The sequence below is a fragment of the Gossypium hirsutum genome, chromosome A01, assembly GCF_007990345.1.
Source record: "Gossypium hirsutum isolate 1008001.06 chromosome A01, Gossypium_hirsutum_v2.1, whole genome shotgun sequence".
Taxonomy (NCBI): domain Eukaryota; kingdom Viridiplantae; phylum Streptophyta; class Magnoliopsida; order Malvales; family Malvaceae; genus Gossypium; species Gossypium hirsutum.
This window is the reverse complement of record NC_053424.1, coordinates 16,286,397-16,300,403: the sequence shown is the minus strand read 5'-3', so window position 1 is coordinate 16,300,403 and position 14,007 is coordinate 16,286,397. Positions and strand designations below refer to the sequence as shown.

Sequence of the window (14,007 nt, the reverse complement as noted above, 5' to 3'; positions counted from 1 at the left end):
TCAAGAAGGTGCCTTTCAGGCAAGAACAAACACTGCCTACAAAGGCAAGAAGGCCTAGAGAGACAAGCCAAGGACTGATGTTGCAAGAAAAGAGGGTCAGACTTGCAAGCACTGCAGAAGGGCTGGTCATCCAAAAGAAAAATGCTGGTTCAATCCAGATGCTGTATGTCAGCATTGTAAAAAGAAGGGTCATGTTGAGAGAGTCTGCAAGAGCAAGGCCAAATCAAGGCAGAGTCAGTTTCAACAGAAAAAAGCTGAGGCTCGAGTAGCTAAGGAGGACAGTGACCAAGAGGAGCAAGTCTTTGCTGTGTTATGCTCAGCTGCTCAAGAAAGGTTCTCATCTGGTTGGCTTCTAGACAGTGGATGCACCAACCACATGACACCTGATGCTGCAATCTTCAAGTCTTTAGACAGAAGTTGCAGAACTAAAGTCAAGATAGGAAATGGACATTTTATTCAAGCTGAAGGCAAGGGTGATGTGCTGATATGCACCCCCACAGGTGCCAAAGTGATTTCAAATGTGCTTTTGGTGCCTGAAATTGACAGAAACCTGCTCAGCATAGCTCAGTTGCTGGAGAAAGGTTATTCTGTTGTGTTCAAAGACAACCAATGCCAAATCAATGATCCAAGTGGATCCAAGCTGATGGCAGTTCCTATGGCTAATAAGAGCTTTGTAGTTGACTGGACCAGGGAGTCAGACATTGCCTACACAGTCACATCAGATGAATCCAAGCTTTGGCATCAAAGACTGGGACATGCCAACTTCAGATCGATGGCTCGAATGGTCAGAGAGGACTTGGCTGAAAACTTCATCAACTCAGTGGATCATGATGATGTGTGTGAAGTGTGTCAGCTAGGAAAGCAGGCCAGACTCCCATTTCCCTTGAATCAAGCCTGGAGAGCCTCTGAAAAACTCCAACTGGTGCACACTGATGTGTGTGGCCCTATGAGGACTAAGTCATTAAGTGGAAACAGGTACTTCATACTGTTCATTGATGATTTTTCAAGATATTGCTGGCTTTACTTCCTAAAACAGAAATCAGAGGCGGCCTCAGTGTTTTGGAAGTTCAAGACTGCTGCTGAGACTGAAACAGGTTGCAAGCTGAAGTCCATAAGGTCTGATAATGGGACTGAGTACACCTCAGCTCAGTTCCAAGCCTTCTGTGATAAGGCAGGCATCAAACATCAACTTACCAACACATATACACCTCAGCAAAATGGTGTAAGTGAAAGGAAGAATAGGAGTTTGATGGATATGGCCAGGTGCTTGATGATTCAGAAGAATCTGCCTAAAGCACTATGGGCAGAGGCAGTTAACACTGCAAACTACATTCAAAATAGGCTTCCAACCAAGGCCTTGGATCAGAAGACTCCATTCGAAGCCTGGTTTGGATTCAAGCCATCACTGGCTCATCTGAAGGTCTTTGGATGCATCTGTTATGCTCATGTACCTGCTGTCAAAAGGGACAAATTGTCTGAAAGGGCTCGACCTGGTATTTTGGTAGGCTACAGCACTGTTAAGAAGGGCTATAGGATCTTGGATCCTTCAACAAAGAAAGTGTCAGTCAGTAGGGATGTGGTATTTGATGAAAAGTCATGTTGGAACTGGGAAAAACATGAACCTGAGGAAGTTTCAGAAGGACTTGCAGCAGATCAAGCTGAGCCAGATCAAAATGTTCCTGAAATGGACATTGATGATGAACCAGTTAGAGGAACAAGACCATTGACTGAGATTTATGAAAGAGCTCATGTAGCCATAGCTGAACCAAGCAATTTTGAAGAGGCTGAAGCTCAGCAAGAGTGGAAGCAGGTAATGGCTGAGGAGATTAGCATGATTGAGAAGAACCAGACCTGGGAATTAGTTGAAAGGTCAGTCAAAAGGAAGATAATTGGGGTGAAATGGGTGTACAAAGCCAAGCAAAATGCTGATGGTACCTTGAACAAACTGAAAACAAGGCTAGTTGTCAAGGGGTTCAGTCAGAGGTATGGCCTGGACTACCTGGAGACCTTTGCACCAGTGGCCAGGCTAGACACCATCAGATTACTGATTGCCTTAGCAGCACAGCTCGAGTGGAAGATCCATCAACTCAATGTGAAATCAGCCTTTCTGAATGGTTTCTTAGATGAAGAGATCTATGTTGAACAACCACAAGGGTTTGAGATAGCTAGCAGAGAGCATATGGTCTACAAACTGAAGAAGGCCCTATATGGCTTAAAACAGGCTCCAAGGGCCTGGTACAGCAGAATCGATGGCTACTTGACTAATTTGGGATTCGATCGAAGCAAGAGTGAGCCAACACTGTATGTCAAGAAGCAAGGGACACAAACACAGCTCATTGTATCCCTATATGTTGATGACCTGCTGGTGACAGGAGGAGATCGAGCAGTGCTGGTCGATTTCAAGACCAAGATGCAAGAAGTATTTGAAATGTCTGATCTAGGGGAAATGTCTTATTTCCTTGGAATGGAGGTGACTCAAGCACAAAATGGGATATTTCTAAGTCAGAGAAACTTTGCCACAAAGATTCTGACCAAGTTCTCCATGCAAAACAGTAAAGCAACTAAAACACCTGTTGCTGTTGGAGAAAAACTATCGAGCCAAGGTGATTTTGAGAAGGTTTGTGAAACAACCTACAGAAGTCTAGTTGGTTGTCTGTTATATTTAACTGCCACTAGACCAGACATAATGTATGCTGTAGGATTGCTCTCAAGGTTCTTGCATTGTTGCAATAAAAAGCATTTACAAGCTGCTAAGAGAGTGCTTAGATATGTCAAAGGCACTTTGAGCTATGGTTTAAGGTACAGCAAGGAAGGAAATCTGAAGCTGGTTGGCTACACTGATAGTGACTGGGCTGGCTCGATAGATGACATGAAAAGCACCTCAGGGTATGCTTTCAACCTTGGTTCAGTCATGTTTTGCTGGAGCTCGAAGAAGCAAAGTCTGGTGGCTCAATCTACTGCTGAAGCAGAATATGTGGCAGCTGCAAGTGCTGTCAACCAAGCCATTTGGCTAAGGAAAATCTTAGCTGATTTGAAAGTGCATCAAAAGGAAGCTACTGAGATCTTCTGTGACAACCAATCTTCAGTTGCAATTGCTAAAAATCCAGTGTTCCATGGAAGAACAAAGCATTTCAGCATCAAGTTGCATGTTGTTCGAGAAATGGAGCAAGCTCAGGAAGTGAAGCTGATCCATTGTAATTCTGACGATCAACTTGCAGACATTTTGACTAAAGCCCTTAATGTCACAAGGTTCGAATGTCTAAGAAGGAAGCTAGGTGTTTGCTCCATGCAAACCAAGGAGGAGTATTGAAGCAATGGTTAGCATGTAGCAATCACATGTTTTATTATTATTATTATTATTATTATTATTATTATTATTTGGATGTAATGATGTAACTTAGTTGTATTCCAACTAAGTTTGTTAGTGGTAGTAGGTGGTGATTTATTTTAAGTGGATGTAATGATGAAACTTAGTTGTATTCCAACTAAGTTGTCAAGTTGTAAGCTTGTATAAATAGGCTTTATGCCATTTTAAAAAAATGAATGAATTCAATCAAGATTTCATCCATATACTCTCTATTTTAGCTTTGCTTAAAATTTATTTCATTTTTCTTCTTTGTTTCTGCCGCAAGTCTCGATTCTTGCTCGGCAAGCTTTTTGTTGAACCTTGCTATTTGTTGCAGTTAGCTCCAACAACATTTAATGAAATGCGTAATCGAATCCATCACTTACTCAACTTCATATGATATTTACGATAGATTTGGTCGAGTTTCTTCATTCAATAATTTAAGATTTATCGCATGTTCTCGTTATATATATATACACTTGCGATATAGCATGAATGTTTCATGAATAAAACCTTGCCCAACTGGAAAATTATTTGACATTAGCAAAAGGTGACGCATATTTTTAGAAAATATATATGAAAGCCCGTAAACTAAGATTTAATTTCGCTTATTTAATGTTTTGAAAAAATATCATAAAGAATGTCCGAAAAGAAACCCTTTTTCAGTTACCCATAATAACATTTTTCCCCCTTCAATTTTATAAAAATAATTATTTAACTCTTTATTTTAAAGTTATTTAACAAAAAATATAAATTTAAGAGCTAAAAGAGGTAAAAAATTAAATAGAGGGCTAAAGTAATTCTTCTTTTTATAAAGTTGAAGTAGACTTGTTCATATACTAGGTTATCTATTCAGTCCCGAAGGCTCGCTTAAAATTGAAGAAGATTTGACTAAAAATATTAAGCTTGAAAAATAGATTTGAACAAAAAAATTAAGCGCGTTTAAAATATGAGTCAAGCTTGGGCCTTAAATTTCAAGTCCAAGCCTGACCGGTTTTAAGTTTATAATATTTTATATTATGTTATTTTTATATATTATATAATTTAGAATACATTAAAAAATAAATTTATACTAAATATATAATATTACTTTAATGTAAATATTAAAATAATGTTAAGATAACTATATACAAATTTTCAATAAATAAAAAATGTATCAAGTTATTAAATATTAAAATAATATAATATAAATATTTTTTTTAAAATTAAAAATAATATGGATGTGACTAAAATAGGTTTGGGTTAATTTTTTACAAATATTAATAGGTTTTAGCAAAATTTTAAACTCAAATTTTAGGTCAGACTAGGCTTGGATAAGCATAAAATATATTAATATTGTGTTTAGGTCCAACCGGAATTAAACCGACCCGAGCACCCCTAAAATTTTTTATTTTTTGGTTCAGTTAAACAACTAAAGTTATCTTTTGCAATGCGGTTTAGTCATTTATATTCTTAAATTTTCTAATGATGGAAAATAAATGGTAGGAGGCTCAATCAATTTTTTCTTTTTTACATTAAAGGACTGAACTGCTTTTCAGAAGATAACATTAGGTCCTAATCTAGATTAAAAAAACTTTAAGATCTAAAGTGAGAAAATTGGTATAGTTGAATGACTAAATTAAGCATTAACCGTAAAATAAACCATACCGGAATCACCCACCCATGACCCAACAAAAAAAAAAAACCCGACTTCCTGGACTGCCGAGACGCCTCTCCGTTCTGCTCTACAGATATTTGATTTCCCCAAACCCTAAATATCCACTGTGGCCACCCTTTCCTCAGGGGCTGTAACCGAGCAACCGACGCCTGCCACTTTACCCAGCAGCCAACTCACTCGCCAGCTACCGTGAGTCTTAGGGAAATTTATCTTCTATTACATTTTAATTTGGGTAGTTCATATGTGCTTTATTCATTAACTGGCCTGGAATTCGGATTTTCGATTTAGATTAAGAATTTACATGCTTTCCTAACTATGGGTTGCTGCTGATGTCAATTTTATATAACTGGTTAGCAAGTATGTGAGATTTTTCATGTTTTTTGGTTTTGGTTTGTTTAAATTTACTTTTTATTTACACTTTATCATGTACATCGTGTTAAATTTTAGAAATTGTTTTAGCTTCAGAAAGGTATTAATTGGTTTTCCAAGTTTTTTTTTTATTACTTTATTAACATTTTATCATGCACATTAGGTAGGCATTGTTTAGTTACAAAAAAGCTTTTTGGTGAAGGAAGCTTGTGAGACTAGTTGAGAAGTTCTCTAGGTCTTGAAAGCATGATCTTTTTGAAAAGTGTAAGGTGCAATGGAATATTATTTGGACCATTCAATTCATTTTCTCAAAGGAGATGGAAAAAACCAATTGTTTCAGCTCAGACTCGCCTAGAATCCAGAACTAAAGATTTAAAACTAGACAAGCTCATGATGCACATTAACAAACTCAAAACCATCCTTAACATCCACCAGCTTATGGCCCAGCGAAAGCGTGGTCCCTTTGTCTCTGTGCAACTGATGTCACGATGGAGAAACATTGTCGGTCTGAATGTGGGCATGGGTGAATTTCTTCACAAATATCCACATGTCTTTGAGTTATTTGTACACCCCCTTAGGAGGAATTTATGCTGCAAGATAACTCAGAGAATGCGAGATTTGATTGACGAGGAAGAAAAAATTGTCAAAGAATATGAACCTGAATTGGTGCAAAAGGTAAAGAAACTGCTCATGATGTCAAAAAATGGGACACTTCATGTCCATGCTTTGAGGTTAATTAGGAGAGAACTTGGCTTGCCTGAGGATTTCAGAGATTCTATTTTAAGAACACATTCAAAGGATTTTAGGTTAGTTGATTTGGAAATTGTTGAGCTGGTTGACAGGAATGAGAGTTTGGCCAAGGCTGAAGTTGAAAAATGGAGAGAAAAAGAATATGTAGATAAATGGTTGAGTGAGTTTGAGACAAGTTATGCATTTCCCATTAATTTTCCAACAGGGTTTAAGATAGAGGGAGGTTATAGAGAGAAATTAAAGAACTGGCAGAGGCTTCCCTATTTGAAGCCTTATGTGAGCAAGGAGGTTCTCAGAGTTCGTACTTGTGGAGGGATTGAGCGTTTTGAGAAGCGGGCAGTTGGGATTATTCATGAGCTCTTGAGCTTGACAGTAGAGAAGATGCTTGAAGTTGACAGATTGGCTCATTTTAGAAAGGATTTTGCTATTGAAGTTAATGTGTGTGAACTGCTTTTGAAGCACCCTGGTATTTTCTATATATGTACCAAAGGAAGTACTCAGACTGTTTTCCTTAGAGAAGCCTATTCAAAAGGGTGTTTGGCTTTGCCAAATCCTATTTATGTTGTTCGAAGGAAAATGCTGGACCTTATCTTGCTTGGGCGTCGAAATACTAGATCTTTGGAAGATCTGGAAGAAATTAAGGAGGAAAGAAATAGCTCAGTTTTCAGAACAAATGTGGGAGGCAGAAGAGACGGTGACTGGGTTATCCCAATTTTAGATAGTTATGATCAAACTGCTTTTGGTAGTCTAGGTGACATCAATGATTCTAAGCAGCCATTTGATGGATGTGAGAGTGGAAGAAATTGAACTTTTTGCTTTGAGGATAAGTCTAGTTGATTTCAAGTCATTGCACCTTTATCTCTGCAATATACAGTTCCATTCTCTTAGGTAGTTAGATCCTAGCTTGAATGGAGATGATGGGGTGTTTGAAAACCACAATGTGCTTCGCGAGACAACTAATAAGCTTATATCAACACAGTGACAGAATGGTAAATCTCTTATTTCTTTCATTCTTGATTGTTTGTGTTGAATGTTGATACAATTCCCATATCTTTATTTTTTTCTATAAAATTGCCATTTCATTGTCGTATCTATTTCTAGAAAAATTAATACAGATATAAGCTTGATAGGGCTAATAACCTGCTTTTGGAATTCAAAACTAAATCCAACATGATAGGCAGTACATAATCCAACTTATTGAACCTTGCAAATCTACCACAAAATTGAACTTCTTAATTTGATTTATTTGAGAGTGACTTGTGAATTTTATTGTATAAATATTTTATGAAAAAAGTATTGTGGAAGTACCAAAGAAGTTGTTAGATTTTTTTTTTCTTTATAACTTAGCCCAATGTCAATTTGTTATTTACACTTTATGACTTCTAACAAATTTAGACTTGGAGGACATTTCATGATACTATAAACCTAAGCTTTTCCACCTGTGATACCCAATTTGCTAGCTTTTTCCCCCTGTAATGGTCTTCTTTTTTAAGTGTGTGTGATACTGGGGACTCTTGTATTATAGTCGGCCCATTCTTTCAGTTTGTACATGTCATTCTCTACTGCATGTGATATACCTATGGTGCATTCTGCCTGGATATGTAAAATTGGCCCTCTGTTCAGAAACTAATCTTCATAATGGTTTACCTGGGGCTTCCCATGTGTGTGTAGAGATATATATATTTTAAATGTTAAACATGTAAAAATACAGTTGAGTGATTATGCTGCCAGACAGGCTTGTCGGTACAGTAATAAAGAAGCTTGGGTGGAACGGATGATGCCATTTGGAGTCGAAATTTGTCCATTTCCAGAACTATGAACCTGAATGACTAAAAGAATTAGAGGTGTGCCTGTAAGTTTTATTTGTGGTTGCCTTGCTTGAGAGTCTGTTAGAGGGGGCAAAATATGAATACCTGCACCCTGCATGACAAAGAAGATCGGCCTTGGAGGTACAGGATTGTTTTCAACGATCAAGTCAATCAAGTACGAGGATATTGGATGTTGTACATGTTTGTGAATTTGAAATGAATGGCATAGCAGCCTCATTAGCAAAACTGGGCATTGACGGAAGCTACCATATTTGCTGCTTGGTTTTGTTTGTATGATATCTGGGGTTCGTTGCAATTTGATTGTAGCCCTCCCTAATTTACTAGGTCTGCCATGACCACAAGTATTTCCAACCTATTGTAAACCTTATATAGCAAAGAGATTGCTTGCTTATTTAAGTATAAAGCCCTCCCAAAAAAACTTACGAATTTTTAACCAGTTCAGTAATCTATACTAAGCCCTCAGTCTCTGTCTCCCTTTTTAAATAGTTCAGTATTTCTATACTTCCGTTCAAAAGAATTTTTATACGATCATGTCACACTCAATCTTACAACTATAATCATAATTTGTCGCAATCATGCGTCCGTGGATATTGAATCTAATGGTAACCTCCTTCGCCTGCTTACAAAATTTAATGTCTTTTCTTTTCCTTTTTCTTCCATTCGTTTTTCTTTTTCCTTTTCAACGAAATTAATAAAAAAAAAATCTTGTCACAATCATATTTTGTCTCGTATTAAATTAACAAAATTTAATGACCTTAAGATGTTTTGCCAAAATGACCTTAATTATATTTTTTAACATTTTTTTACTATAAATTTTTATTCATTTTTTCAAATTGCTTTTTTGAACAGATTTTATGAAAGTACATTTGTTAACGGGATAGTGTCATTAAGCTAAAAAAGGTTTCAAAATAAACATAAATAAATACTTTAATTCATTTTGAAACTTTTTTAGGTAATTATGTTTATTTTCTTTAAATTAAGAGTTTTTATTTTTAATTTCATATATGATTTATTTATTTTATTATTTTTCACATATAATGATCTTATTGGGTTACTTAAGTAGTAAATTATATCTCATTAAAAATATTCCACATATGAAATTTCACATCATCCCGTTAACTTTTTAATGGTGTTTTCATTAAATCTGTTAAAAAAATTTTAAAAAAAGAAAAAGAAATAAAGGTTGATGGCCAAAAAAGGCTCAAAGATATAATTAGAGTCACTTTGATAAAACATGTAAACGTTAGTGGCCAAATTTGTCATTAAACCTTAAATTTGAATAGATTCAATTCTATCTAAAATCATATTTAATATCATAGTTTATATTCAACAAATTTTATCTTTAAGGTTTAATAAAATCTTTTTAAGCATAGTAGTGGAAAATTTAGTCTTTTACATTTACATCTCAATTTGATTTTTTTGAGTTAAACTTGGTTGTTTCACTGATACATTTTCTTTTTAACAATGTTGACATGACAACATGTGTGATAAACCACATATGCTTCATGCAAATATGTCACTATTTATTTTATATGCTATGACATTAAATAATTTAAAAATTATAAAATATTCAAAAATAAAAATAAAAATTTGGAAATTTATAAAAAGTTAATAAAAACTTTAAAAAAACATAAAGTACACGTGAATTATCATACATGTTATGTTTAAAATGTTAACGTTTTAGTCAGCATGTTGATCTAAAAAACAATAATTTGATTCTTTTTAAAATGTTTATAGCTAAATTCAACTCTTTTTAAAGGTCAAATTAACTCAAAAAAAATAAATAAATATTAAGAACTAAATTTATCATTATGTCAAATTTTTTTTTACTTATAACCATATTAATGATCATCATCAAAATTAACCAATCAAATGCTAAACTAAATAATTAATTCAACAAACCAACTCAACTCAAATAAAATTGTTGATACATGATTTACATAACTAAGGCCTCAATGGCAAGGTTTGATAAAAGTTAATTTATGATTTTTAAGACCAAATTTGAAAGTCAACATTTTATATTTTTATTTAAGGATGACATCAAACCAGATGTTTGAAATTTTGCATAATTACTTAAAAAGGTTTAACCTACATATTAATATTTAAACTATGTCAATATTTTCAAATTGCTATTTCAAATTTTTATGATAAAAAATAATACTTAAATTTTCTTTCCCTAAGGTTATACCTACATCAACCAACTATTATTGCAATAACTAGTGTTTCAATGACATGACGACATGTGGCATAGAAAGTCGTGTAAGATGTTGATCAAGGGTTGACTGATCAACCTTGGTCAGCTTGTTTAATTTGATTTGATAAAATTGTACATAGTTATAATAATTATACATAGTTACCGCTATTGCTAGCGCTACTTTTAACCTCATAATGCACATCTAAAATATCCCTTTGCTTCAGCTTTTTCCACCAATGAGGTGAGGCCCGAACCAGTTTTGTACTTTAAATTGGCTACACTGCCTCTTGGATGTACATGGTTCAGCTCACTAGATCCAAAAACCTCCAGTTTAGGACGGTGAAATTTTTGTTTAATTTCACACTAATGCCTATGCTTTCATCTATAATTTTCCCTAGTTCAAATATTTTCTTATGTTTTCAGATTTTACAACATAGCCACATATTGTCCTTTAAGAACTGTCATAACATAACAGTCGACACGGAGATATACAAGAAAAAGAAGGCAGCAACCATCCCAGCTCGGTAAAATGAACAAGAGGTCAACTCACTGGGCTCAAACAATGGTGCTGCTGGTGGGTCACTGTGCTCCTTCTCGTCTTGACTGAACCATTTTTTGCTAAGCTCAAAGAAATGGTGAAAGCTTATGTGGAGAATGCATGTCATATTACTGTAGAAATGGAATGAAAATAAACAAAATAGTGTAGGCAAAATAAGATTACTAAAGACTGTAAGAAGAACGATGAAGTTGTACGAGGGAATTTACAAGACGGCCTGCTACATATGTTGTGAAAATGAAAGGCTTGCAAGAGATCAACTTTCCTAGTGCAATTTAGTCATAAGAACCTAGCATTGACTTGGATTTTGGCTTGTCAATGCTTTTGCTACTCCAAAGTCATCAATATGAGCTTCAAACTTTTCATCAAGCAATGCGTTATTGGACTTCATATCAGGGTGAAAATTTTTTAGGCTTGATGTAAATATGCAAGCCCTTTGGTAGCACCCCTCCTTCTCAATCAAGATTACAACTCTCTGTGTAACACTCTAAATCCGACCTAGATGTTATGACCATATTTGGAGATGTTACTGTAAGTTCATTTGAAACTCATAATTCGTTTATTTTGAAAAGGTGTCATTAACTTTTGTTACGTAAAAATCTGATTTATTTGAAAACATATTTTTCTTATCCGATTTGTGAAACAATTATTTGTTTACATTTTCAAAAATGTATAAGTTTGCAGTGGAAAACTTTAACACATTAAATTTTGTAAAACTCAATTTGTTGTTAAAAAATCCATTGTTTTCCAGGAAAAACGAGCATTGTCAATAAAAACATTTAAACAACTTTGAGCAAAAAAACGAAAATAAAATCTAAAACTAAAACAATCTCAAGTGTCCAAGCAGTCCAAAATTTACAAAACACCTTAATCCCAAAATTTTTTAAAAAATCAAATGTACCAAAATACTATAACCGAGCTTTCGCTGCACCTATCTGCCTAAATATGAGGGTTATCTGAATGTGACAAACAAATAGAGAGTGAGTTTTCAAAACTCAGTGTGTAACTTATTAAATCAATTTCATAGATTAAATTTTACACATAATTCATAACAGAGCAGATATAGAACATATATCACATATAGAAATAGAACCAAATGCAAATTTACAATCCTACCCCTATCAGCTACACATCATCTCTGACCATCTCTACACACCATATAGGGTATTAAATAGTCGTCCAGCCCTACACATCTCTTAGTGTAGGTATGACAATTCTCAGAGTATTTGCAGCTCCAGATCATTAGGCAGTTTATCACTGTTTACAGAAATATGTGTGATTGAGCCACCAAATACGACAGGTTATTATATTGTCTACACTTCCTCCATATATACAAATCTCATCTCAAATGCACATACAGATATATCAGGTGTCAGATATGTATATGCCATACATGCTCAAAAATCAAACTCAAGTCATGCTTATCGGATATCAGGCCATACGTAACATTTTTCAGTTCATACACAGCATATTACAGATTTTATCTTATATTATTTTAAACATGTGTATTTATATCTAATTTTACGCTAACAAGTGGTCAAAATTCGTGTTTTATAGCTTAATTTATAATATATTGACTCTACAAAAGACCTACAATATATCCAAACAATGTTTATGGCCCTAGCAAAAAATTCAGAATTTTGGGCTCACACGCCCGTGTGGTCCACTTGATCTAGACCGTGTAGCTCATCAATTCGCACACGGCCTACCACACGGTCTAGCACATGGCCATATAGCATCGACAGAATTATTTTTTGACTTTCGCCGTTCGCTGATTTTTAATTTTTTTGTTACACACCTAATTCGTTTCTGATGCGGAATCACCCAAAAGAACTCAAAAAACTCAAAAACCTAAACACATTAAATAAACACCAATGAAGATGATTTATCAATCTCGATTCGCAAAAATTCAACACTGATGGAATCTATTTTCAATAATCAACAGCCCCCAAACAACAATACACACTTACCCTTGAAGGCGAAATACACCCACAGAAACTCCTAATTTACCGGCAGGTTAAACACCTGGTGAACTTCACTTAAAACAACTCAATTGGTTAACATCGATATATTGCACCAATCACACTTTAACGTAATAAAAAAACTAACGACAAAAAGATTCAAAACAAAAGAGGAGACAAAACTTACTCACGAATCAAGTTGAAATTGATTCAATCAAACTCTACTACCGAACTTGAACAGTAAGAACAATGAAATTTTGGGCATCAAAAGTCGTGAAATTAAAAAGATTAATTTGTGACTTTTTTCTTTACAAGAACCCGCGTGAAGAGGAAGGAGAGAAAACAAACTTGATTTTGTGTAAAGAATGGAAAACAAAAAAGGTGAAACTAGGGAAAAGATTATTAGAATGGTTTTATATATTCCATTTGATTTAAAAACTATTCATAAACTTATTAGATGATTAATATTTTCATTCACTATAAATAATAAATAAAATATTGGAATCCAAATATTATAAATCTTCAAAAAATATGGAATATGCATAAAAATTCAAATATCTGTCAGCGCATAGCTTTAATGATATTCTAAACAGTAAATTAGTGTTTAGTTTAAGATAGATTTGGACAAATTTGTGTTCAAGTCTGTTCACTACATTTCTTACATATCATATTAATATGAGATTACCACTAGCTGTAACTCAGGACGTGATTCTCTTTTCTTAATGTCTTAACAAGCTAATAGTTTTAGGTGCATGCATTTCACTGAACTTACAAGCTTTAAATATTATCTCATGTTACCAATATTAGATGCATTGAAGAGACGGATTATATTTTTAGAGACAACATGAGATTAAAAGTTAGAAAAAACAGCTATAAATTTAAACAAAAGTTTTCATGAATTATAAAACAACAATAAAGAATACGTTCAAACTTCAACTTTATCAATAAAGTTATGTATTAAGATCTTGAGCATCTAAATATGAATCTTACTTTATAAAAATTATGCTTAAATTGTCCTCTAAATTTATCATATAATGATATTAAATATGATTCATGCACTTGTAACTTAGAAAATAAAAAGTAAAAATAAGTAACTTTTTCCCTGAGCTAATAAAAAATCATAGGGTTGCCTTTCTGCTTTCCTTCCTATTGTAATTAGTGGTTGAGAATTTAATTTTAGTCGTAAATATGAAACAATTTTAAAATTTATGCTCAATATTTACTCCTTGAACGGATTTACAGATCAGAAAGGATTAATCACCGGATCCAGTCCCTGCATACTTTGGAAACCAAGAAAAAAAAGGGTCACAGGATAGCCAGTTCCTAGATTTCAAATCCAACAATA

The 14,007-nt window shown here is 34.2% G+C and overlaps 1 protein-coding gene across 7 annotated transcripts; it reads left to right on the top strand.

Moving 5' to 3' along the window:
* The first annotated feature begins 4,958 nt into the window (after positions 1–4,958).
* On the top strand, positions 4,959–8,384 carry LOC121228873 (protein ROOT PRIMORDIUM DEFECTIVE 1). 7 transcript variants are annotated; one of them, XR_005926408.1, is made up of 3 exons: positions 4,959–5,192; positions 5,536–7,111; positions 7,854–8,384. XR_005926408.1 is itself a non-coding variant. In XM_041111882.1 (2 exons), exon 2 carries the CDS (start codon positions 5,619–5,621, stop codon positions 6,927–6,929), a length of 1,311 nt encoding a protein of 436 aa, XP_040967816.1. In that variant the 5' UTR covers positions 4,966–5,192; positions 5,540–5,618; the 3' UTR covers positions 6,930–8,384. The 7 variants fall into 7 exon arrangements, 2 of the variants coding, with proteins under 2 accessions (XP_040967816.1, XP_040967814.1); XR_005926410.1 differs by having other exon boundaries at positions 4,967–5,192; positions 5,540–7,111; positions 7,858–8,384; XR_005926409.1 differs by having other exon boundaries at positions 4,967–5,192; positions 7,858–8,384.
* Positions 8,385–14,007: the final 5,623 nt, after the last annotated feature.

Coding starts and splice junctions, on each gene's coding strand:
- LOC121228873 (XM_041111882.1), top strand. CDS start 5,619: ATGATCTTTTTGAAAAGTGTAAGGTGCAATGGAATATTATTTGGACCA.